The sequence below is a fragment of the Rhinichthys klamathensis genome, unplaced genomic scaffold (assembly GCF_029890125.1).
Source record: "Rhinichthys klamathensis goyatoka isolate OS25496 unplaced genomic scaffold, OSU_Roscu_1.1 h1tg000090l_1, whole genome shotgun sequence".
NCBI classification, from domain to species: Eukaryota; Metazoa; Chordata; class Actinopteri; order Cypriniformes; family Leuciscidae; genus Rhinichthys; species Rhinichthys klamathensis.
In genome coordinates, this window is record NW_026606629.1 from 4,433,130 (window position 1) to 4,459,796 (window position 26,667).

Below are 26,667 nucleotides of genomic sequence, written 5' to 3' on the forward strand. Positions count from 1 at the left end.
GAAATGCCAACGATAGATTCTAACACTGAATCTAACATAGATTCCCCCCACCCCCATATATTTATATATATATATATATACACATTTTACAAGCAGCTCCAAACCTGAGAAGTTATGGTACAGCTTTTATCATACAAGAATGTATGTACATTTTTCTCCACATTCTGTAAACTCGTCCCTTTCATTTTAAACATGCAGCTCATATAGAGGGTATCAGATGAGGGGAAGGTAACAAAAAACATTCAAGGAACTATGGAACTTAAATCTTGATTCTGCATTCCTTCTAACTAACAAATGAGAGGAGCGTCAGTCGTTTTAGAGGCTGCTTTTAGTCTTATAAATTTTCACTGTGGCAAAACTTTCATTACTTATTTTTATCACGTAAAGATTTTTTTAAAACTATAATGGCCCTGAATTTCACATACTGGCTTAAGCATTCATACTGACTGTTCATGAGGGAATACTGAGAAAAAAGCAGCAGTTACACAGAGATGGCGAGACTTAACCGAACTGCCAGAAGATCGGGAAGCATTTTTATTTTCTTTCTCTTACTCTTCACATTCCTGTTTTTTCCTCTTCTTAATAATGAAATCTATGCTTGATTTTTCTTTTATATTTTATCCTCTTTTCCTATCAGTTCAAGAGTCCATTCCATGGGCACTTAACAGCGAATCAATCATGTCAAAAGTATCTTTGTAGTCTGTGTGTTGGCCATTAGCTAGGCCGGCGCCCTCAGGGCCATGGCTCTCCACTGGTTTCCTGTCCAGTTTCACTAGGGTGTTGAGATGTCCGTAGCCCACCTGGTATGTGACGGGGAGGGGGGAAGGGAAGGTTAAGAACAGAGTTGTGAGATGACACACACAGCTGAACAGATGAACAATGAGAGGAACTACCTGCACCGCCTTTGGAGCTTTTGTTCTTTTTGGAGTGGTGATTGTGGCTGGCGTCGGGGTTCACCCTCTTGCGTGAGGAGCTGGAAGCTGAGCTAGCACCATCAGCAACAGAACCTAATGGGCTCCTAAGGGCCGAACTAGCTGCGGGTGCCTCGAGGATGCTCCTGCCATTGCCGCTATGTGTGTGAGTGTGCGAGTGGCCGTGTTTGTGATGGTGACGATGGGCTGAGTGGTCTCTGTGTTTCTCCTTGCTCACAAGCGGGCTGGAATGTTTGCTCTTTGCAGCACCCTCGTCTGAGGAGCTGTGCCGCTCAGAGGACACCTTTATTTTCATTTTTAGCTCCTCCTTACTTGATCCCCCTTTCTCAGTTTGTGAGGGGACTGGAAGACGCAGTTTTAAAGAGCTGCCTTTCTCACGTTTGTCCAGGAGCTTGTCCTGCCCAGGGACAGGCAGTTTCATCTTCAGGGGCGAGGCAGTGGTGACTCCTGTTCCCTGCTGCCCGAGAGATAGTTGGGGTAAATGTTTGCGGTAATCTGTCTGTGTTGGAGCAACATAGACCTCAGTCTCCACACTCTGCTGCTCTTGCCTGCGTTTCTGCACCGCCAGTTCAGCAGCGTGTTTCTCCCTGTACTTGTCCAGAGACATTTTCTGTGTGGGTGCTGCAGGTGGAGGATAGGTTGTTGCCTGGTGCTTGGCACCACCACTGGCCTTGTGTTCGTGTTTGGCAGGGTTGATCTCTGTACTTTTGTCAGGCCGATGTGGGTGCATAGATGTGTGTGGGGGAAGTTGTTTGACAGAATACAGGTCTGAGCGTGCTTGGTCCTGAGGCCAGTCACTGGGGGCGGTGTAAGTATAAGAGGTTCCCTGCATGCTGGCAATAGAATCAAGAGAAAGACTGCTGCTTGAGTTGCCTGGCAGGGTCACTGGGAAAGACGTGGAGGCTTTGGAGAATGCTGTATTTGTAGAGACCCCAGGAAGGGCATCCATCAAGGAGAGGTCCTGGGTTAACGAGGGTCCCGCTAAAGAGCTGCTATCTGAGCCCTGACCATCTGATTTGGGCTTCTTAGCCGCTTGTGTAGCCTAGAAATAAATATAGCAACTGTGTGTAATTTAACTACATTTAACAATGTAAAGACACCAAATGGATGATTTAGTCTAACTGCTCACCCTCCAGTTACGAATCCTCTTTAACCTGCTAGGTGTCTTCTCCAGTATCTGCAGAAACTCGTGGGTCAGTTCTACAACAAAATTCAAATGAATATAAATCATGGGTGACTTACAAATAGGACAAAATTAGCCTTATATGGTAATTTAGGGGAATGTCCATTTACCATCAAGAAGTTCAAGTGTAACTAAGTTGTCCACATACTCCCACCAGTGCTTTCCATCAGTGGAAACGGGGATCTCCCAGTTGGACCACTTGCAAGCCAGGTGAATGCAAACACAGGCGATGACTGTGGGCTTGTACTGCAAGCAGAAGGTGGTGAGGTGCAGACTGCAAGAGCAGCACGTCATGGAGGCAGAAAAAAGACAACAAAGAAAGAGCACAACATGATCAATTGCTGAAGAGATGGAATGCAATGTTGAACATCTAGAAAGTATTAAGGTTAAGAAAGCATTATAGGCACTAAGATGTTCCCCAATTCTGAGCAACATACTTCCAAAATTTGCTTGCACAGTTCGGAAACTACTTAATATAGCGGCATGCAATTTAGTCACATTTTACAACTTAGACATTAAAATAAAAGCATGTTTTTCTTCAAATCTACTGTTCATATTTTGTGCTCTACAAAAAGGTACAATCTGAATGGCAAAAGACAACATGAGTAGGGATGCTCTGATCAAGATTTGTTTTCCATACAATACTGATTGTAAGTTGAAAAAACAAAAACAAGTAGGCTTACTCAACATATCCATACAAGGATACACAGAAAGGCTTATGAGGAAATGGTCTACGAGGCCTACTGTCAGACTGCAGTCAGCCAATTCTGATCAGCAGTTGATCGATTGTAGCATACCTACATTTGAAGTTTAGAATAGCAGTAAAAAGTCTAAAGTTTTTATAAAATAAATTCTACTATGAGGAATTAAAACTGTGCTAGCAAAAAAATAATAGGTTTGTTACTCATAATCAAGGGTAAACTTGATACTACTGACATAAAATTGTACATTCAATAACAGGTGTAAAGGCCTGCAGTCAACAGAATCATAGGGAACAGTGAAGCAAACAAGCATATGGTTACCATCCATATTTACCACATAAGAAATGTAAACCTGTGTAATGAAAGGCATTAAGCTGTTTGGCCTCATTAAGTGCTTATTCTTTAATCTCTGTGAATTTGCCTAGTCACTTGTTCTGCTATACTGATGCCAGAAAAAAAACTGCATCAATAGTTCCTGAAGAAGCCACGAAGAATCATACATTTCTCAACCAACATGCTAACAATCTTTTTAAAAAATGTGTTTTACTGTCTTTTGAAAATGAATAACAATAAACTGAAGCTTCAGTCAAAGCTAGATGGTAACCTTGTGCTACAGAACAGAATCAATGTTTGGACATGGGGTAAGAGGAGCTTTTAAATCCTAATGCAACAAATACAAACAAATTATGACTGCAACATTCATAAAATGCATTAGCTATCTGTGATAAAAACAATGCAGCCGCTATTTTTATCTTAAAAGAATAAAAAAAATGCAAGGAAAAAAACAAGGGAATAAAAATGATCAGATCATCCATCAACTGTCATTGGCCATATGAAACTGGGGCTGATTTATCAATTCAGTTAAAAGTCCTCGTCCTTTGGGTAACATGCTCTTGTTTGAGAACGTCCCTTTTATATGCAAACCACGTGTTAAGCATATGCTGCTCTAGTCCCATGTTCAGACATCGCATATAGTGCTGCAGTATCCCTATACAAAAAATGGGCAAATACTAATGACAACTAAACTAACTTAATGAAGACAATAAATAAACAATGAGGGGGAACACACAAAATCAAATTCTTCTATTTGATTAAATTAAAGACTACACCCTTTAAGGACCTTGTGTTACACACCTGATATAGACAATTTTTATAGATTATAGGGCGTATACAAATACATAGCCACTGAAACAATTATTTAAATTTACAAATTCAAACAGGTCCTTAATGGGTTTGCTTGCGTTAAAACATAAGCATCACAATGGAAGCACAACAGATGTCTTCATCTCACAAATCAATTCAGGCATTGAATGACAAAAAAATAAATAAAAAATACTTCTAAATAGTTTGAATACGAAAGACCAAAACATGGTTTAATTATCACTTTGAAAATAACAAAATCATAAGAAAAAAACAAAGGGGTCTGGGTACTTACCGTGAGAACTTCTATGTAATGTTTACATCTGTGTAATCTTTAGCTGCTATTCAGGCTACCAAAGTGTCTTTTTTAGACAAATGCACTTCTGTAACCGAGCAAACGTGAGGTTCAAGAGCACCACTACACTTCACATTGTGCATTCAACCCCTCTGTGCCAACAATGATCCCTCGTACAATACACCGCACTGCAACCGGGGCCGGTGCCGCCGGACCCCCTCCCCACCCCGATCTGAGGGCATGTTTGAGAGGGGGGGCGTCCCAGTAGCCACCGGTGCAAGGAGGGTGTTGGACACTGGTAGGGTAACCTGCAGTAAAGGAAGCTATAGTGTGCAGTCACAGTGCAACAAATGAGGTTCTGGATAACAACCTGTTGGTAGCCATGAAATAGGAAGTCTGTGCCAGATCCTTGCTTGCTGTGAAAGTAAACAGAGAGAAAGAGAAAGGCAAAAGAGTGAGTAAAACTCTATATGCAAGTAAAAATGTGACCTAATTACACTCAAATCAGTGAGGTTTACCTCTCCATGAACTGCATGCTTAGCCATAGTTCAAAAGCCAATAGTTCAGATTAATAGTTTAAGACAGCACTGTTTTATTTCTAATGGTGATTGCAGAGAGCATATGAAGTAAAGTCTATACCTCGGACTAGCTGGGAACATTTCACAACATCAGTGTGTGGATGTTCAATTGTTATTTCAAAGCCTGCAATATAAAGCACATGAATTTAATTCCTAACTGAATCACACAATTTTCAACACCTGTGGATCATGAAAGAATCATGCATTAGTTAGAACAAAGCCTTTAAAACAATGCAGAATCATTGATAGCCATGTGTCCTGTTGCAAAATAATCTGAATCAGAAGATCCAAGATTAACTGAAAATCAATTTGACTTCATTGCAACAAAGCTTAAGATCATCATTCTGTCTTTAAATTTAGCCATGATGATACAACTTTTCAGTCAAAAACTGAGTTTTTTTTTATTCAAACTTTTTTTCAAAGGTGAACCACTGTCAGCAAGCCTCTATGTTCACTCTTATATTCAGTTCAAAGGAACCTCCTTCCATAGACTTACCTAAAGTCTGCAGCACTATGGTTTCAAGTATCACCAGCTCTTGAGCTTGCTGGAGGTATGCCTGAAGTTCAATAGACAATCATTACATGAGGCTTGTAATGTGTCTTTCTGTATCTTCATCCAATAAACAGAATTCTCTGCATTCTTCCAATTACAGGCACCACTAATTTTTTGCCCAACAATTTAACACTTTTTATAAATTAAGACCCTCAAGATTATATTTTCCTCATTCAAGGGAGACTTCTGTCCTAGCACTGACACACTGGATGTCTAATGTCAGTGTCTCACTAGTCCATTTTCAGTTGTAAGCCTCATTTACATTATTGCTGGAGAATCAAAGGGAGTCTGTGAGTTTCACATGAACGGGAATGTAGAGAAATATTAGAGGCATTTGTTTAATCTGTCCTCCTTAAATGGCTAGTTAGAGTAGTTAAAGGTATAGTTCATCCAAAAATTTAAATTGTGTCAATTTACCCGTTGTCATTCCAAGCTTGTAAATATGGTCAAAAGAAAGCTCAAAAGTGCTTGCATGACAGGCAAGATCAAACCTCATTAATTCTCGCGCTTCTCTTGTGCTACCAAACTTCAAGTGAATAAAAGTAGGGCTGGGCGATAAAACGGTATCGGTATTTATCAACGGTACACCATTGTCAGGAACAATATAAAAAATGTTCGATATAGCGCTCGATATTTTCATTAAAATGCGCCCGCATCGCCTGTAGATCTTAGGGGCCGTTTACATATCGCATCTACAAACGCGTTGAATATGGAGGCATATGGGTAGCAATATTCAATTTGAAATGTAATATGCAAAATGACAATGCAATATGTAAAATGGCAATGCATTTCTGTATTTAAATGTACATTTTCCATTACATTTGTGCAACGTTGGTGCAAAATGAAAATTAAATATATAATTTACATTTCCCATTTCATACACCAGTTTTAATATGTAAATTGAATACATATGTTAACGCTTTATAAAGTTTCTAAATTAAAATGTATTACAGAAATGATTAGATATGTTTAACATGTTCAAGCAAAAACTGTAGCAAAATGATCATTTAAATGTTATTTTTCTTAATTGTATTTACACTCACAGTTAAGACACTTGTGATTGCATTTTCATTAAATAGCCTGCAATGAATGTAGCAAAATTCAATGTGCAAATTGAAAATGCATTCTGAGCCGATCACATCCCCGCCCCCTGTAAGGTGTTGAACTTAATGTTCAATAAAGTGACTCATGATGTATGACCATCTCCCATTTCTATTTTTAGCATATTGCATATTGCAATAAGCATATTGATCAGATTTTGATTGGTCACGAAATCTGACGGGTCAAATTCACAGAAGACTATAGCCTTTTTTGGGTGAAGGTGGAGCAGGTCGGGGGCTGGTGACGACATCGTCTATAATTCAGTGTCTAATATTAAAAAAAAACGAAGCAGCACAAACAAATTTTTTACCGGCACAAAACAGCACAAACGAAGCACAAACAAATGAGACAATTTTGCGTGAATTTGGAGCATGTGGGGGGCTGAGTGACCTCAGAATGACCAATAAATACTATTTTAATATCTAAGAAACCGAAGCAGCACAAAGTAAACGTTTACCGGCACAAACGATTGAGCCTATTTTGGGTGAATTTGGAGTGGGTCGGGGGCTGGTGACGTCATCATCTATAATTCGGTCTAATATTTTAAGAACCGAAGCAGAACAAACTAAACTTTTACCGGCACAAATGAGGCACAAACAAACGAGACTATTTTGGGTGAATGTGGAGCAGGTCGGGGGGCTGGTGACGCCATTACCTGTAATTAAATGTCTAATATCTTAAAAACCAAATTAGCACAAACAAAACTTTAACCGGCGCAAACCAACAAGATTTTATTTGGAGTATGTGGGGTGCTGGGTGACCTCAGAATGACCTATAAATATTATTTTAATATCTAAAAAACCGAAGCAGCACAAACAAAAACAAATTTCCAGCACAAAGTAAAAACGATTGAACCTATTTTGCTGACATTTTGCATTGGGTGGGGGCGGGGCCAACTTCACACAGTGATTGACAGGGTGGGTGGGGGCGGGGCCAACTTCACACAGTGATTGACAGGGTGGGTGGGGGCGGGGCCAACTTCACGCAGTGATTGACAGGGTGGGTGGGGGCGGGGCCAACTTCACGCAGTGATTGACAGGGTGGGTGGGGCGGGGCCAACTTCACGCAGTGATTGACAGGGACGGTGAGGGCAGGGCCAACTTCACGCAGTGATTGACAGGGTGGGTGGGGCGGGGCCAACTTCACGCAGTGATTGACAGGGTGGGTGGGGGCGGGGCCAACTTCACGCAGTGATTGACAGGGTGGGTGAGGGCAGGGCCAACTTCACGCAGTGATTGACAGGGTGGGTGGGGCGGGGCCAACTTCACGCAGTGATTGACAGGGTGGGTGGGGGCGGGGCCAACTTCCAGCAGTGATTGACAGGGTGGGAACGTGATTGGCAGGGAATGCATTTTCAATTTGCACATTGAATTTTGCTACATTCATTGCGGGACATTTAATGAAAATGCAATTGCAAGTGTCTTCACTCTGAGTGTAAATGCAATTACGAAAAATAACATTTAAATGATAATTTTGCTACAGTTTTTGATTGAACATGTTAAACATCTAATCATTTCTGTAATAGGTTTTCATTTTGCAACTTATAAAGTGTTAAAATATGTACTCAATTTACATATTAAGAAAAAAAGAGATCATGTCCCTATCGCTGTGTTTGACCGGTGTTTGTGTGGGCTATGCCACCCAATGGAATCAGCAGTGGAGAGTGTGAGGTGAACGCGTTTTGGAGTTTAGTGGAGCAGCTCGACCCGCGACCGGAAAATCTGACGTGCCTCACGCAGCATATCCTGGTTTTAGCGCATGCTGCCTGAACCCGAATAGCTTACTCTCATTTCAGGCAGGATCAGGGCCTCTTGAAGCCAGCACACACACGAGTATGTTTACAATTGAGTTATTTCATTCATCACTTCTGAATTTAAAAAACGTTTCTATATAATTGCTAGCCTACTTGCCGTTAGACTCTAGGCTTGGAGTCCCTTTTATGACGTCACGCCCAGCCTAGTGGAAGGGAGGGGGAGTGTAAAAAGTACCAACTTTTCATATTATATTCAGCATTTTGGTATAAAAAAAACATACAAAACAATGGTGGGTGGTTCTTATCTTTATGTTTAGTAAGCACATTGCATTATCTTCGTGAAAAATGTAACCTGCAATTTACACTTTACACAAGTCCACAGATCAGCAACATTCACCATGGATTTAATGTAGTAACACTAACTGTAACCAAGTTTGGCAGGAATAGTAAAATGCTTTCAAGTACGTCACACATCTTTTTCCAGCACTTCAAAACTCAAATATAAAAGTTATTTTTAATGTGATGACCAAAACATTATTTGTTTATCCTTCAAAGATTACCCCCATTTATAAAACTAAAAGTTTCAAGATGTAGGAAATCTCACACTTATTTAAAAATAATGTTTCTTTTAATACCTTTTTTTTTTTTTAAATCAAGGAAATTTCTCTGGCATTTCTTTCTTTTTGCTGTATCGAAAACGTACCGAACCGTGACACCATTGTGTCCTATCAAACCGAACCGAGAATTTTGTGAACCATTACACTCCTACTCATTACAGATGTTGATCTACCTCAAAGTTTGCCTTGCTTGTTCTACGTTTACACTTTTACATTGCACACATTTTGTAACATTTTATTTAAGTTCAAGAGTTTCTTTAACATCTACTTTTTATCTTAATATAAGACATAAAGATGATATTTTTGTTTACATTTATTTTGTTTTTGACTGCTAAAACTAATATAATTTGTTGTTTGCCTTAATAATGTGGATAAATAAAAAAACAGTGGTTTAAATTCAAACTTTTCTACATGTCTTAATAAAAAGGTTATAAAAAATATCAATAATTATCGATACCTAACGATATGAAACATATCGTGATCATATCGCACAGCCCTAAATAAAAGCATACATTAATTTGGTTTATCAGGGTGTAGCGTGAGTAAACGTTGACAGAATTTTCACTTTTGTTGAACTAACCTTCACTTTTGTTAATTAATGGATGTGACATACATCTGATAAAAAAAATGAATACAAATAAAAAACATTTGGCAGATGAGAAACCCATGATCAAAGTCGAGTTGTGTAGAGTTGACTAGTGAGACGCCTGATTCTGTAGCGACAGAATCTAAACACTCTTATATGGAGGCAAGTGTACCGGAAATGATTCAGTATGATGAAAAGGTGGAGGAAATAAAATCAATAATAATACCCATGACTTACATTACTCTTAGTATCCAGTGGAGGCTCTTGTGGGTTTAAACACGCATGCGCTACTTTGATGACATGTTCGAGTTTCCGTGGTTGCTCTTCAACTTTTGCAGCCAGAAATAAAGTTGTTGGGGAGATGGTCTGTAGAGGAAAGAAAAGACATGGTCACATTGAAATATGCAAGTCTACTTTAAAGGGTTATTTCCCCCTAAAATGAAAATCATATCCTCAATTACTCACCCTCATTTTATTCCAAGCCTATAAAACTTTTGTTAATTTCAAAATCCAAATGAAGACACTTTTAATGAAACCTGAGAGATTTCGGTTTCACCATTAAAAGTCCATTCACTCAAAACGTTGATGCTTTAAAAAGTTTATAAAGATATTGTAAAAGAAATCCATATGAATCGAGCGGATTCGTTTTCTGAAGAGACACAAATGCTTTATATGAACCGATTTAATTAGGCTTTCATTCATAAAAACACTGATCAACACACATAAAGCACATCAAGTATGGTTAACAGAAGCTCAAACATGTTTGCTTGACTTGCGGGAACCAATGAGGCTGGTTCTCGCATGTTTTAGATGAATGGACTCAATGGAGGGACAGAAATCTCAACAGGTTTCATTATAATGATCTTTATTTGTGTTTTAACGAGTTCGTTTGCCCATAAAATCTTTAAGATATTAGGTTAAACTAATTTGGCTTGCTGTCCGCTGGAGAGGGGCTCGATGAAGCAGCTTCAACTCGAGCTCTGATATACCCCCCAGTGGCTAAATGTAGGACCTGTTAATTAAAGGGCAAGGTACCTAAGATGAAGGTGGAGTTTGGGGAGGTGGAGGGATACTGGAACAGCTGATACTAGGGAGAGGTAAGCGGCTGCTTATATACTCTGTTTGTTGATTGAAAGATTGGATGGGCTCGCTCCTCCCTAACTTACGTTTAGGAACTTCATTTAAAGATGAATGAAAGACTTACGGATTTCGATCGACATGATCAACATGAGTGTGAGTAACTGATGACAAAATGTTACTTTTAGGGTGCACTAATCCTTTAAGACATCAGCATCACCAGTGTGATTTCAAGAAACTAAATAAAAAAAATGTCATCACAGCTGTGTAGACCAGATATTACCAGTGTCTCTCACATGTTCATCGTGACTGATGCAGTTAACACAGAATGCTATGTTTCCATTCCACTTTAATTTTAAAAACTGTATTAACGGTTGCAATGCCAGCACTGTGGAAACATTCTTACACTCCAGATGAAATTAAACACAGAAGCTCATTAATATTCAAATGGTTAAAAAGGCTACATGCAATGGATGCAGGCAGTGTGGATGGAAACACTTACATTTCTGTGGAATTTGGTGAAAGAGTGGTACATATAAAATCTGTGCATGTAAACAATGGCAGTATTTATTGTGAGTTGAGAACTGATTTTTAGAGTTAAGGAAAACGTAGGATTACGTAACTTCAGCTATTTATTTACAACTACGTATTCGTGTTTCGTATCGATACAAGGTGGTCGCAAAGCCAACATATACATTTTAACAAACACCGAAACAATCACATAATTCATATTTTGACAGGTTTAACGTTAGTAGTGCAGAGCGGCTTTAATATTACGGTAACCGGCCTGCTCGCGTGCCATTGACATACGCGTGATGCGTGATGTCGCACGCATTAGCAAATAGAACATAAACACAAATCGAGTTACAACTAACGTTAGCTTATAATCATGTTACGATAAGACAGGCGTAGTTATAGTAAACTAGCCAACATGTAAATATACAAATTGTACGTCAGTAATTTGTAGAACGTTAACATTAATTAGCACCAGCCTGCGCAAGACATATGCGCGAGCTGCTAACATAACGAGGATTATCTCTAATAATTTCAGCCGAGGTCACAACTATTATATATATTCACGATAAACAGAAATGCCAGATATTACAGGTGTGAAACAAGTAAAACAAACAGTCGCAGCGAGAGACACAAATGGGCCTGCTGTTGAACAACGCGTAACGTTAAGGATACACATTTAGTCTCTGGCCCATGTCCTGAATAAGATTCGCGGCTTGCTGTCGATAAGACAGCTCTCTGTCTGGCTCCACTCCGCAGCGACGGGACGGGGTGGTTTCGAGCTGTTCCCGGGTGAAAAACCATTTGGACGATGATCCCCGGCACGCCGCCATTACCGTCCAGCAAACGAACAGAGAGCGAGCGTCACGTATTTTCACATACGTCACGTCCTTGACGTAGCCTACGTCTCACAAAGCGTTGCTTCTTCTTCTTCTATTCGAGTTTTATGGCGGTTGGCACACAATGAAATGGTGCATTACTGCCACCTACTGGTATGGAGTGTGGTACTGAATGACTATTACTTATATATATATATATATATATATAAATATATAAAAAAAAAAAAAAAAATAATAATAATAATAATAATTTAAATCCTCTCAATCATATTAATTATTCTAAAATAATGAAAAACAATTCCATAACACTTTTCTTTAGAATTTTTCCTAAGAATTTCTACTAAATCATACCGTACTCTTTCCTTTTTCAAATTTTGGATCATTTCCCTCCTTTTTCCCTCATATTTTTTACAGTCTATCATGACATGTTCTATTGTCTCTTGTTGTTCACAGTATTCACATCTGCCGGTGTTATGTTTACCTATTTTAAATAAAGTGCTATTTAGTCCTGTATGTCCAAACCTAAGTCTAGATATAATTGTCTCATCTCTCCTTTTCCTTCCTGTACATCTCATTTCCCCCACTTTCCTCTGAATTTTGTAAAACCATCGTCCTTTTCTCTCCTCTTCCCATTGCTTTTGCCACCTTTTCTTCAAACTCTGTTTAATAATGCTCTTCATTTCCATCTTACTGATGTTAACTTCTACATCAATGTCTTCTCTTTTTGTGGCCTCCTTTGCAGCCTTATCTGCCTTTTCGTTTCCTTTAATTCCAATATGTGCTGGTACCCACACAAATATAACTGTAATACCCATCATTTGAATTCTATATAATGCTTGATGAATTTCTATCAATATATCGGCTCTACTATCTGAATGACTGCTCTGTAAACTGACTAATGATGATGCAGAATCTGAACAAATAATAGTTCTCAATGGTCTTACTTCCTCTATCCACTGAACTGCTAACAGAATTGCTAACATTTCTCCTGTGTATACTGATACATTATCACTTATCCTCTTCGCTGTTGAAATATGAAACTCTGGAACAAAAAAAGCTACTCCTACCCTATTATCTAAACTCTTTGATGCATCTGTATAAATCTGAATATAACTATAATAATTATCAATATATTCCTGTAGGCTACAGCATACGAGTCAAAAATTAACCCCATGTCTTTGTTCTTCTTTCCTAATAATACTAGATCTACTTTTACTTCTGGTAATATCCAAGGTGGTACTATTGGTAACGGTACTGTAGGACTGATTTTTAATTCCGTTAATTTTAACTCTGTTGCTTTTTGTATAACTGTCCACCCAAAGCTTTTTGTCTCCCTCTTCTCCTTTTCCCAACAAGATTTTAAAGTGATTTGTGCTGGGTGATCTTCATTATGGCCCTTTATATTAACCCAATAATTCAGAGATAGCTCTATTCGTCTCAACTCGAGTGGCATTTCTCCCATTTCCACCTGCAGTGCTGCCGTTGGTGTTGTTTTAAAAGCCCCTGTACATAATCTCAAAGCCTGAAACTGAATGGTATCTAGTTTTTTAAGAGATGTGCTTGATGCCGATCCATACACCACACATCCATAATCTAATACTGATCTAATTAATCCACAATAAATTGCCTTCAGTGCTGTTCTGTCAGCTCCCCAATCACCAAACACCTCATAACATTTAACACCTTCCTAAATTTTTCAATTACTTTCTGGATATGTACATCCCATGTTATTCCCTCATCAAACCATATCCCCAAAAACTTAAAACACTTCACTCTTTCCAATTCTTGATTATATAACTTTAGTTTTGCCTCAGAACATATTCTTTTCTTTGTAAATAACATTATCTTTGTCTTATCTACTGAAAACTTAAACCCCCATTTATATGACCACTCTTCTATTTTCGTAATACACAAAGCGTTGCTGCTGGGAACTGTAGTTTATTAGGCACAGCAACGTCATTAGTTCTATAGTTTATATTTATAGTATGAATGATGATGTCATGACTCATAGGTGTACACAAACTGGGTGGTTAAAGAAATAATTTGAAAGACAAAAATGTTTTATCAAAAGTCTTTTTAGTGATTTATTCAAAGCAAACACCAGACTCCTTTTTTTAAACGGTATGCATTTTGTGACAAACATTCATATGTAGGTATAGTATTACAGTTTTTCTTAATCCTTTGGCACATTTTTTTAAACAGTTTTAACATTCTCTAAACTGTAAGTGCTACAACTGTTACAACTGTTTGCTGGAATATCACAACTCACAATATCACACAATTGCATGTTTGCAAAATGTATGACTCGCCCAAAACGTTTAATTCACGCTTCTAAACCTAGTTATTGTGTCAACAAATTGGCCAATGGCACCAAAATAAAAAGTGTTTTTGTCATTGTGTGAGCCATGCAGGCCATTTGCCAATTTAGCAAACATTACAAACATTATGTTATAAATATTTTTGAAATATTAACATGTCTGACAGATTACGATCACTGAATGAATCATTTTACATGTGATGGCTCACACGATGAAAGAATGTTAAACACAATAAGCAGAATTTCACTGAGAATCAACTCATCAGTTTTGATCAACAAGCCATGTGCATTTAGTCATTGTGCAAATTGTAGACAATTACTTACTCTTTTGCGCACATGTGCCAAAACACATGCAATTTGTTTAAATCAATAAGAAATTCAAATCTGACATGAACAAGAAACTAATTGTTCAGAGATCTGAGATCAGTATGAACCACAAAATATTACCTTTTGTGGTCCAACATAATTTATTTAATACATTTTATGTTTCATAATTTAATAATAATTATAAAAGTAACCGATACTTTTAACAAATTATTTTTAAATTATGAAACATAAAATGTATTAAATAAATTATGTTGGACCACAAAAGGTAATATTTTGTGGTTCATACTGATCTCAGATCTCTGAACAATTAGTTTCTTGTTCATGTCAGATTTGAACCACAAAATATTACCTTTTGTGGTCCAACATAATTTATTTAATACATTTTATGTTTCATAATTTAATAATAATTATAAAAGTAACCGATACTTTTAACAAATTATTTTTAAAATAGGAAAGAAAACAAGAAAATATTTTTTCTAGAGAACTGTATACATCCTGTAATGTATTCTCAAAACTAGAATCTGTAAACATTATAAAAAAAGACGGAAGGGTGTCATAGCCTAATTAAAATCAAATCAATAAAAAATAAAGCAAATCAAGTAAGATTTAATTCATATGCGGAGTTTCACTTTTGTGCTGGGGGATTTATTATTTAATAAATGATAATAATAATAGGCCTAATAATAATGTAATTTAATAATTAAAGGATTAAGGGGATTTAAGGGAATAAATAAGCAAGAATGGTAAAAGTTCTAGGTCTAATTAGTTATCAAGTAATCAATTTAAACTATTGGAAAATAATATTTTATTTTAAATTGTGCACACATTCACTCTTATTCGTGTGTCTATGTCTTTTCAGAAACTCTTGTTGCGTTGTGACCGTGACAGTAAGACAGACCCGCCTTCTTTGATTTGATTGCCCATCTCGATCACTTTGACATTGACGTGCGCTGTTAGACGCTGAGGCAGAGCAGTCTAACAAATTTATCCAGCCTAAAATTTTTTAAAACTTTTACAACTTTCTGTCATCCTAACAACAAACAGCTTTGATAAGACAAATACAATGAGAAAATATGAATTCTATTTTTTTCATATAGCTCAGACAAAATCATTTGCACTCCCCAACTCTGCCTATGGTTTAATTCTCATTATCCAGCTCTCTGGTCGAATCACTTCTGTTCTGATAGACATCAATACAACTGATCAGTCACTCAAACTGTTTTCTTGACAGTCCTAAAAATTCCAGAGCATTCCCAGCAAGCAGTTTATCCTAAACAAAAGAGTAAAATAAAGATATGCTGTAAAAAGACAAGCATTTGGATATTAGTATGCTACATGCACTTAATATTTATTAACTTGATCACAGTATTATTACCCAAACTTTTACCCAATATTTTGGCAGCAACATAGAAGTTAATGTATTTGCAATTTGAAATAAAACCTAGTGTGTTCAGATAGATAGATAGATAGATAGACAGACAGACAGAAGTTTCTTATACCTTTAGCAAACTATCAAACTCATCCATGGATTCAATCAATGCGCCTGGCTCCAGTTCCCCCAGTGGAAATGGGTAATCTGTTCCTAACATCACTTTATCCTGCAAAAAGCAGAATCCTTTATTAATACTAAAATAGCACATAAAACGGAGTTGCATCATATGTATTTTGCTGCATAGTTTTTATTACTAGAATACAAAGGTCCTGCACATGAAATATCTAGCAGTGCCATTTCATCAGTTAGAGTTCACTAACTTCATTTAGGCCATTGTTGTAACTCAACAGTACGGTGTTGCCGGGGGATTTAGCATTGCTGCTGGTACAGTATAAGAATTAAAATAACTACCTTTCCTATGACTTCCATGAGTAACTTCAGTGAAAGTGGGTCATGCACTAGAGAGTCAGTGTAAAAAGATCCTATGTATTTGCGTGGGTTGATTTTGTTGTCGACGGCACAAAGATCAGGGCGCACTTTAAAGCCATGCTCAATTCGGCCAATGGTGTATGGAAAAGCACCACCTGGAACACAAATGTGAAAATATGAACTATAACACCACATCCACATCACAAAAAAAATAAAATAAATAAATATTGTATTTTCTTTATAGTTCAAGGTTATCATTTCAGCTGATTTGCTGTACATGATATCATGATTATCTAAACATAGAATTCATATTTTTTACCTCCGTGAGCAAAGCAGACCTTAAGTTTGGGAAATCTTTCAAAAACACCTCCAAAAATCATGGAACAAACTGCCATTGTAGTTTCTGCTGGCATACCTGACAGAAATAAGTAAAGTGGGGTCAAACAACGACTGGGGTATATTCGTCTTCAATAAAACTGATTCAATAAAAATTATCACAATCTGCTATTAAATATATAAAAAACTGTAGAATGTCATGTCAAGACACTCAATGAAACCCACCAACTAACCAAGGCAGCCAGTATTTTGCCATTCTGCCATCTGTCTGCATGTCCCACGGATGCACAAATATCGAGCAGTTGAGTTCCTCAGCGGCCTTTCATAAGAGGCAAAATACTTTTAAAATGCCCTACACACACTGAGACAAAACTGAATGACTACTTGACAAAAAAACAAAAACAAACAAAAAAAAAGACACCAAATACTTTAGTGTGCATGTAGCATGTTCTACTAAAGGCAAATGCACTTACAGCATAGATAGGATATAGCTCTGGGGCATTGAGGTCCCATGTGTTTATATGGGAGCCAATTTGCACTCCAGGAAAGCCTAGCTGATTCACGCACCGACTCATCTCTTGTACAGCTAGATCAGGGGCCTGCATGGGCAGAGTACCCAGCCCAACAAAACGCTTTGGGTATCGCTTCACTGTAGCAGCCAGATCATCGTTCAGAATCCCACACAGGTCCAGTGTGTCATGGGGTTTGGCCTTAAGAAATGCAGAGGACCATTAGACTGAAATAATAGACAAGCATCAAAAAGAATTTATAGTAGTACTGTAAAATAGGCAAATGGGGTTTTATGGGGAGAAAAGTGTAATTGAAACCGAGAGTTTGGTTACAGTAATTTTTACACTGATTCTTACCCAGTAGCTGAACATCACAGGCACAGTGGATAGCGCCTGTACTGTCACTCCTGAAAAAAATGAAAACAAATATCTGTATTAAATAAAACAAAAAAGTAAAAAAGTAGAAATAAACGTGAATAAGAATTAAAAGATATTTCTACACACACACACACACACACACACACACACACACACACACACACACACACACACACACACACACACACACACACACACACACACACACACACACACACACACACACACACACACACACACACACACACACACACACACACACACACACACACACACACACACACACACACACACACACACACACACACACACACACACACACACACACACACACACAGACAGATAGATAGATAGATAGATAGATAGATAGATAGATAGATAGATAGATAGATAGATAGATAGATAGATAGATAGATGATAGATAGATAGATAGATAGATAGATAGATAGATAGATAGATAGATAGATAGATAGATAGATAGATAGATAGATAGATAGATAGATAGATAAATAGACAGATAGATAGATAGAACCGAATTTTAACACTGCTTCACTCTTTACCATGTTTGTCCATATCCAGAATCCGAGCATCTGCATCCCAGCAGTTCTCCTGAATCACTCTGAACAATTTTCCATCCTTCATCATTTTAGCTTCTCCCTGGTACACAAAACCCCATGGTCTTTCTTTTAAGAATAAATTTTCCATTTGACATTTCAGTGAATTTCTGACACATTGCTGCATGACAGTTAGTTTTTTCAGCCACTTGGTGGCAGTGGAGAGCAAAGTCAAATTCACACAGTAATACAATGCAAAGGACTTTGGAATGAGAGGAGGTGCAAAGTTTCTGGCATGACAAGCACTTTTTACATCAGGAATTAATGTTTATTTGCAGATCAAAGAATATGGATTTTCTTTGAATATGAAGTGTCATTCATTCAACCAAATACAGTTTATTTAAAAAGTTGTATTATTTTTATAATACTCTATATTGTTGTTTGTTTATTAGTTTATAAGGCACAGTTGAAATGGTAAGATCTATGTGTGTGTTTATGTGCAGCAGCCGCATTGTTGTGCTCAAGATGATCCGGTTTTATTCTGCTACTTTACTGAAGCTAAACCCCATGTGGAGCTCTACAGCTGCTCTTACAGGGAGCCCAGGGAAGGCCTGCTGTCCTCTTTTTCCACACAAACACCCCTGACTGATAATCTCAAAAATAAGTATTTTTTAAAGAAAAGGTTTTAAAAGAAAAGCAGTATTGCCTGATTAGGAATTCAAGCAAAAACTGGACCGCTTAATGAGCATTTCCCCCCCATTATGTCTGTTTATTCAGTTTTAAAATAGTTCTTCCTATTGCAACGAAGAACAGAATAAGTCTGAGTCGACCAGAAACAACCAGAGACACCAGCAGAAATGCAGTACAGAACAATCCAATTACTCTAAAGGCCTGCAGGTACATAAAGAGGCTGGCAGAAGTTTTAACATCCTCCTGCTCTGAGTGGAGGATCAGATCCGTCTCTGCTGCCCACTCATTCCTCATGGGGGTCGTATCATACTCACACACTCACACTTTCTCTCAGGAAGAGCTCATGCCAGCTGGATCTATGGCCAAGCATGCAGAACCTTTTCCATCCAGCTGGTGTTCTTCCACTATCATCAGACTAAACTGCAAATTGAGCTGATTTTCTCTGTGAGCAATGATCATTTATAAAAGAGTGGACGTTCCAGTGCAGATTTTAAACTTACTTTGCAGTGATGGTGGAGTTGAATGAATCCATCATATCCATACCTCTGTGAAACATGAAATGTCAATATTTAAGTTAATTTTATAATGTAATTTTATGCTATAAAAATATTACACTTTTGCTATGGCAATAAATGATTGAATAAATAAATCAACTTGGCTTTAATTTGCTTGTTAAGACATGAGCAATGATTAATAGAATTCTTCAGCTCAGTCAGACAAACAAGCAATAAAGGTCAGGGTTAGTGATCATACCCTTTCATTAATGTTTAACAGATGCATACAGATTATGAGATTATGAGTCTTGTCGTGTCACTTTTAGTATTGAAAAAACATTTTTAACATTAACATATAATCTAAAAATTGGAAAAGCAGATTTCCTTTATATTTGGGCAGACACACTTTCTATAGGCCTACCGGTATATTAAATAACTTTAATGTACAGCTGACGTAAACATATCAAAATCCAGCAGGGGCAATTATAGAGGCTTGTCTAAAGAAGTTACTGGCAAGTGAAATAACTGAAAAAATGACAAATATGTAATAAGCCACTTAATCCTGGTTAACACATGATGACCCATAACTAAAGATAACTTCAACACCTTATGCAACCTACCTGTTTCAGATCGGGCCATTCCTTTGGTAAAATATGATTATGAATATCGATCTTCATTCTGCTGACATTAAGAGCTCAATTCTTAAGTCACAAGTTTTGACAGCCTTGCAAACTGAATGTTCACTCCTCGTGCAGTTGTGAATGTTCAGCAGTGTGTGAAGCAGAAAACAAACATTCCCACCCCTGAGTCCAGTCTTTTGAAATGGCCCAATGAAAACCCCTGGAAGAGAGACACCAACCAGCACCATTAGCTTTTTATAACTTGTGAATACACACTGTACCTGTATACATGTTATGTATTGTCTGAACAAATTCATGTTTGTAACTTATGCAATATATGGCAAAACTTTAAATAAAATAAAAAAGGTTAAAACAAATTAACACACATAAAAAATAAGGTTTAAATATTTATAAGGAGAGGCTGCTGTCTGGAATAACCATTCCATGTCTGTTTCGACATTTTATCTAGTAACTTTACATCCTGCACAACAGTGTCCTCTAGCGGTTACTGAAGGTAGTACGTCAGAAGGTACTGGCATTTATCTCGTATTCTTGCTGTTGAAAAAACAGCACATTTACCTGTTTTAGGGAAGAAGAAAATCCCGCATCCATTTAATCCAGTAGGTGTTCGCTCTACAAACTGCAACGAGGACATCCTGAGGGGTTTGGGCCAAGTCTGTAAAAAAAAAGTGGGCAGGGAGGGAAAGTTAAAGTAGCCTAGGTACTGTCGCTCAACGCTCACCCTTCCTTGTTCCAAACAGTGGCGTAGCGTCTGGGCATGCAGGGTATGCACGTGCAAATGGGCCCTGGCCGATAGGGGGCCCGCCCATGGGGAACTTTTAATTAAAACGAGTTAATTCATTTTTAAAGTGTAGCCACAATAAATATATTTTTTGTATGCATGTCATGTGTAATAATTTCTAGTTTCTCCATAATGTCTAATTTCTCCGTCATTTCTTGTGTGCATTTATTATGCGTTTATTATTTTTTGCACCCCGCGGCTGCAGTAGAACTGTACCGTCATTTTTTACGGCATCGCCGCGTCAAATTAAAAAAAGAAAACACAGTGTGAGAGAGGACTAGACGCTAGCTAATTGAACATTAAAGGACGGAAAAATACAAACATAAAAGTGGGGCCTTAAAGAGAAAAAAGAAGGTGGAGAAGTTAGTTGCGACACAAAAACTACTTAAAATAGACCGGTTTAGTTCTCTTTCTTACCATCCCTACTGTTGCTTCAGAGGAGCCCTCATTTTCAAAACTGAAGCTAAACAGACTATCGGCACTGGCAATTATTTCCATCGAGAATGCACAAAGCCATGAATTAAACACTATGACATCGTGCTCGTGGATGAATTTGCCGAAAGAAAGGCCCGGAGAATGCAACTAAATGAGTAAGTAGTTTTATGTTTTTTACATTTCGGGCCGCGGTGCCAAGATCAGTAGTTTATTATTGACATTGGCTGAGCCTTGGTTGGTTTTAGACTTGTTTTCGTTCCGGTCTGGTTGTGAAAAGTTGTTGGGTAGAGTGTTTTTTATGGTATTGTTTGGTATGGTATTTTCTTATTACACTACAGTGAACGTCTAACATGACATCATGACTTTGCGTAAACATACACGCCACTTTCAAGTCAAGTGGCGTGTTATCTATACGCATTTTGAGCTATCCGTGTGTATGCCCACGCCGAAACTAACGTTAACCGTCATCTTTTGCGTGTATGTCTACGCCGTTAAACGTCCGAGTGATTCCGCATGTATGTACACGCCGTTAAATGTCCGAGCGAAACGAAGCAAAATGTATATTTACATCTGTGGAGCAATATTTTTTCCCTAGGATGGTAGGGGAAGACTCATAAATAGTATTAACCTCAGTGACGGGTAGGTTTAGGGACGGGGTTGGGGTAGGTCATATATTTATATATACAGTAATGTAACGTTAAGTCAAGGCGTTGATAAACACGCTGAAAAGCGATTATGCGTGTTGATAGCACGCCAAAAATGGAAATACGAATTGGCGTGTCATACATACGCCGTACTTCGGGGGCAGGGTTAGGGGGGCCCGTACAATTTATTTTTGCATATGGGCCCGGGACTGACTTGCTACGCCACTGGTTCCAAACCTGTATTTATTCTGTTGAACACAAAAGAAGATATTTTGAATAATGTTCGTTGGTAACCAGGCAGTTGAAGCCAGGCAACCACTGACTTCCATAGCAGGAAAAGAATAGGCTATAGGAAGTCAATGGGTTCCGCCAACTGTCTGGTTATTTTCTTTTGTGTTCAACAGAAGAAAGCAACTCATTGTTTGGAACAACATCGGGGGGTGAGTAAATTATGACAGAATATTCTTTTTTTATTTTTTATCATTCAAATTAAATTGTCACTTATATGTAGACATTAAGCAATTGCAGAAATATCAGATTGAATCACATTTAAAACAAGTGCTTGTGTGATTTCTTAGCCTACAAACACAACTAGCCTACTATAGCCTGCCTACAAACAAACATGTTCCAAACTTGAATGAATAGAATAACAAAACTTAAAAAAGATAAGATTATATGAAGTTTTTAATTAGGCTATTATGGATTAAGGATGACTATGGCAGCTACTGACTTTGACATAGCCTATAAAACTATAAAAACGTTTCTCAAATCTGTGTCAATCGAAGGAGGAACTACAACTGAACTGCTACGATCAGATGACGTGCAAATAAGAAAAGTCAATGTTGAATCTAGAGAGCGAGGCAGCATCTTAACCAAACTATCCCCATGCCAAATTACAGTTGGGTGGCTGCAGTTCTTGCGCTCGGATTGGAGTTGTTCTCGGTGGGAGGGTGGGGTGGGGGTCCGTTGCTGATGCTGGGCAGATTGCGTTTATCTCCGCATCTCTGCTCCGTTACCCTTAATGCTGCCACTGGATGGCTGCGCGTCGCAGTTCGACGTGAGATCATTTATTGAGGGCTTCATCTGATTTAAAAAAAGCTAACAAACATGACAGACAGTACGACTTCTGATCTATGCTCTGTTCCTAATCCGACTATTGTGGACCCGTCGGCTGTGCGAAACGGACAATGCGCCGCTGCCCAGGATCCGAACCTACCCAAAAGAGGGAGCCAGGGCGATCCTTTCAATATGGACCGGGACCAGGAGATGAAAATCACAGATAGCGTTGAGGGACAAGGTAAACAGACATCCTCTCTCTAACAGATCAAGCTGTACTTTTGTAGAGTTGTTTCAGAAATGTATTTAAAAGACAATGGTATTCTTTAAAGTAGAATTTATTTGGGATGTGATGTGAATAAGACTAAGGAGGCTCGCAAAGGTTGCGGTCAAAAGGAGCACGCAGGCGCTATTGAAGCTATTAATAATTCAGGTGAGCACAAAAAAAAACAAAAAAAAAAAAACACTGTAGGCTATAAATTAAAAAACGGACCCGAGATTAAAAATCCTTTCTGGGTTTGCACGTTTAAGAGTAGGATAGGCTATAGTTTAGCAACATATTTAAACTAGCTTTTAAATGAATAGATGGACATGTTCTGTCTATTTCAATGGAGCAGCAATGCGATTTTATTTTATTACAATTCGAAATTTGACATTTACAACAGAATGTGTCATTTAGCACTTTATGTGAAGTTTATTTGACGGCCTCACACCTGTTTTATAACTTCATTTTTGTGCGTTTTGACAGTAAAGTGGTTATATTATTTGAATGGTTGTTTGTGTCAAAACATAAAATTCAAGGCGATTCAAATGAATGAATGAATTGTATCTGTATTTTTTTGTATTACATTTCCATTCTAGTTTTCTTTAGCAGTTTCTAGAATTCTAGACTAGAATTAGTTGACTTTAGCAGTGGACTTATGAAGTGCTTTTGTTAACCTGCATATTATTGCTACAGACTCAAACCACTTTTTCATGATTTGGGAGGAACAAATGTTATAGTTTATGATCTGGCCATCTATGTTGGTTATGGTCCTGCTATAGGCTAATGACTGGAAACTTTGTTTCTACTTCTGCTCAAACCGAATCTACGGCTGACTCACACCTCAAGTGGAGATGTTCAGACAGAGGTGCATCTTATCTCATATCAGCACTTCCACTCTTAGAAGCAGCATTACTCTGCACCTGCAGGATCTGAGTGTTGCTGTATGCTGTAGCACCCCCCTGTGCAATCAGTTTGAGCCACTGAATTATGCATAAGACCCTTCAATTCTCCACTGGTGAAATTGTGAGGGCATTAGAAGAAGTCTTAGAAAAAGACTGATGGGGATGGAATTCATGGATGGACTGGATGTATAGGGAATCCATGCTGGTCTAGTATTGTGGTGATCTATTTCACAATACAACAACCTGTGGTTGTTCACTTTACATGCCACTCGAACACTCTCTTCCTGTCTAAGCTGGAATGCAGACCAAGCTTTGTCATTTAGTCAAATATCTGTTTGCTCATGACTTGCAGTTACTTGAACTGGCAGTGGCAGCCATCAGGATGGACAGCTTTAGGATAGAGCTCGCTTTGGCTGCCTTCAGTAAATTCTTCACACACATAAAGCAAGTATAGACTTTAAGCCACCATGCCAGTTGGCAGTGAGAATGGTTGGCACTACTGTCTTATACTTTTGAAGAACATATTAAAAACATTTCTACTTTAACTGCAGTTACATAAAATGGGGTCACAGTTGTTTAAACTAAAATAATATGGATTAAAAACAGTTTCTTCATATTTATTAATTGAATTTGAACATGCAGCCCAGTTGTCAGAAATGATGCATGTTGTTAAGGGAAGCATATCCTGTTTTTCTAAGTTACATCATTGATTTTGAAATGGCTTAATTCCACTTACCGGTACATATTTTCCTAAAAGTTTAATAAAAAGCAAATCTTTTAGCCGATGTCCTTTAAGCCATTAAGAGGAATGTTTCTCTCTCTTTCATGCAAACCCTATTAAGCATGGAAGAATTGATGGGTCATGTGGATGTCCTGCTTCCACATGATTAGCAGACGGATGGAGTGGGGGCAAGCCCTTTACATTGAGTTTCAGCTCATTTTATGTGCCTAGTCTAGAGTTTGCATGGGAAAGTACAAACTGAACAAATGTACTGTGTGTAAAGGTTTGTGATCTGGACAAACTTGACTGGAGTGTGTTTTGGTTTGGAAATGAAATAGTTTGGAACTTATGGGTTACATTTGTGTGAGTGCAACACATGCTCCCGATCCTACTGATGAAATAAATCATGTGAGTGGCCACATTCCCCAGCTCTGTTTTTCAGCTTTTACAATCACACTGACTGACCACCTATTGACTCTGTGCTCATAACCCTCAGCATGTGACTTCCACAGGCCTGACAGATCAGTTTGGTGTACATGGAGGAAGATATACACACAGCCTCCCACTGTCACGATGACATAGCTGCCATTCATTTTGAACAGATGACAAAGGCATATTTGAGTTTTACCTCTTTGGCAAACACAGCACATTATAAACATTGATTGGACGCTTAACAATAGACAGTCAACAGGTTCTGCCGCTTCTGTTTACTTAGTCTTATTCATAATTACAGTCACGGATTAAATTTCTGACCTGTGGTGTTGTATATATCTCTAATAATGACCTGATAAAGACTCTGTTGAGGGACACAGATGTATTGTCTCACACATACTGTGGAGTACCTCAGCTAAACATTTAACTATCAGCTTGTAAGGTATGCTGTTGTTTGTGGAAGTCTGTTTCTGCATTGGAGCCAAAAAATAAAAAAGGTTATTGTGAGACCAAGTTTAAAATGAAGAAATAATGTCAATTTCTTTCTCTTAATTTGGACTTTATCTCACACAGTCATATTGAGAGATATAAAGTTATATTACTGTTCAGAAGTTTTGGTTGTTTTTTAAAACAACCAAAGTTTTGGTTGTCTTTTTTTTTTAAAGAGAGTCAAGACATTAAGGCCCGGTTTCACAGATATGGCTTAGATTAAGTCAGGATTAGGCCATTTATAGCTTTTAAAAACATGCCTTAGAAAGAAAAAAAAACATTACTGGTGTGCAACTTGAGATAAAAAAAAAGTTGCTCCCAGTTAAAACAGCGCAAACTTCACTTTAAGTCTGGGACTAAGCCTTGGCTGTGAAACTGGAGGTTATTACAATATATTAAAAAAGATTTTACAAAAGATAAACTTCCTATTCGCAAAAAATGTAAGCAGCACAACTGTTTTCAACATTAAAAGAAGAAATGTTTCTTGAGCAGCAAATCATCATATTAGTCATACAATCATACAAATATTACTATTTTTACTGTAGTTTTGATCAAATAAGCAAAAGACTGTTAAACGTAGTGTACATTCCCCGATATGAAGTCATAAGTACCTTTTAATATTTTACTCAGAGGTGGAAACAGGCTTTCATCGCTGTCTCATCTTCCAGTAGCTAAAGATCTCGCAGGGCTGCTAGCAAACAGCATTTTTATCATTTGTGACTTGTTACATGATAAACTGAATTTATTAGTGGCATCTAAATGTTGTTAAAACCATGTTGCTCGGTTAATTAAACACAGAGTCATTGCCCCACAGTGCAGATTCATTTCTGCTCTTTAATGTCTCTACCTTCTCCCTCTCAATGCCTGTCAGTGAGTAAATAATCAGCTCTTGTAGTTTGTTCCCCCATAGAGTACTTAATGTAATTGTATAATGGTCTTTAACCAGTTTTTTTCTTTACTTTTTTGA

At 37.9% G+C, this 26,667-nt stretch overlaps 3 protein-coding genes across 4 annotated transcripts in view; 1 reads left to right on the top strand and 2 right to left on the bottom strand.

Annotated features, from left to right (window-relative positions):
- Positions 1 to 105: 105 nt before the first annotated feature.
- ccnt2a (cyclin T2a) lies at positions 106 to 11,898 on the bottom strand. Of its 2 annotated transcripts, none has more exons than XM_056251913.1 (10): positions 11,705 to 11,898; positions 11,019 to 11,100; positions 9,677 to 9,805; positions 5,326 to 5,386; positions 4,891 to 4,953; positions 4,622 to 4,667; positions 2,226 to 2,389; positions 2,062 to 2,132; positions 900 to 1,974; positions 106 to 800 (listed from the first exon to the last, which is right to left on the bottom strand). In XM_056251913.1, exons 1-10 carry the CDS (start codon positions 11,860 to 11,862, stop codon positions 733 to 735), a joined length of 1,917 nt encoding a protein of 638 aa, XP_056107888.1. In that variant the 5' UTR covers positions 11,863 to 11,898; the 3' UTR covers positions 106 to 732. The 2 variants fall into 2 exon arrangements, with proteins under 2 accessions (XP_056107888.1, XP_056107887.1); XM_056251912.1 differs by having other exon boundaries at positions 894 to 1,974.
- Positions 11,899 to 15,611: 3,713 nt separating this feature from the next.
- On the bottom strand, positions 15,612 to 20,141 carry acmsd (aminocarboxymuconate semialdehyde decarboxylase). The gene is made up of 10 exons (XM_056251914.1): positions 19,955 to 20,141; positions 19,341 to 19,385; positions 18,157 to 18,253; positions 17,576 to 17,625; positions 17,183 to 17,419; positions 16,935 to 17,028; positions 16,693 to 16,788; positions 16,356 to 16,528; positions 16,012 to 16,110; positions 15,612 to 15,782 (listed from the first exon to the last, which is right to left on the bottom strand). Exons 1-10 carry the CDS (start codon positions 20,009 to 20,011, stop codon positions 15,720 to 15,722), a joined length of 1,011 nt encoding a protein of 336 aa, XP_056107889.1. The 5' UTR covers positions 20,012 to 20,141; the 3' UTR covers positions 15,612 to 15,719.
- A 2,637-nt stretch (positions 20,142 to 22,778) lies between these two features.
- Positions 22,779 to 26,667, top strand: part of tmem163a (transmembrane protein 163a) — a 41,595-nt gene continuing 37,706 nt past the window's right edge. Inside the window, exon 1 of the mRNA XM_056251915.1 lies at positions 22,779 to 23,132. Coding sequence (XP_056107890.1) covers positions 22,943 to 23,132 — 190 coding nt within the window. The 5' untranslated portion in view covers positions 22,779 to 22,942. The remainder of the gene's footprint in view (positions 23,133 to 26,667) is intronic.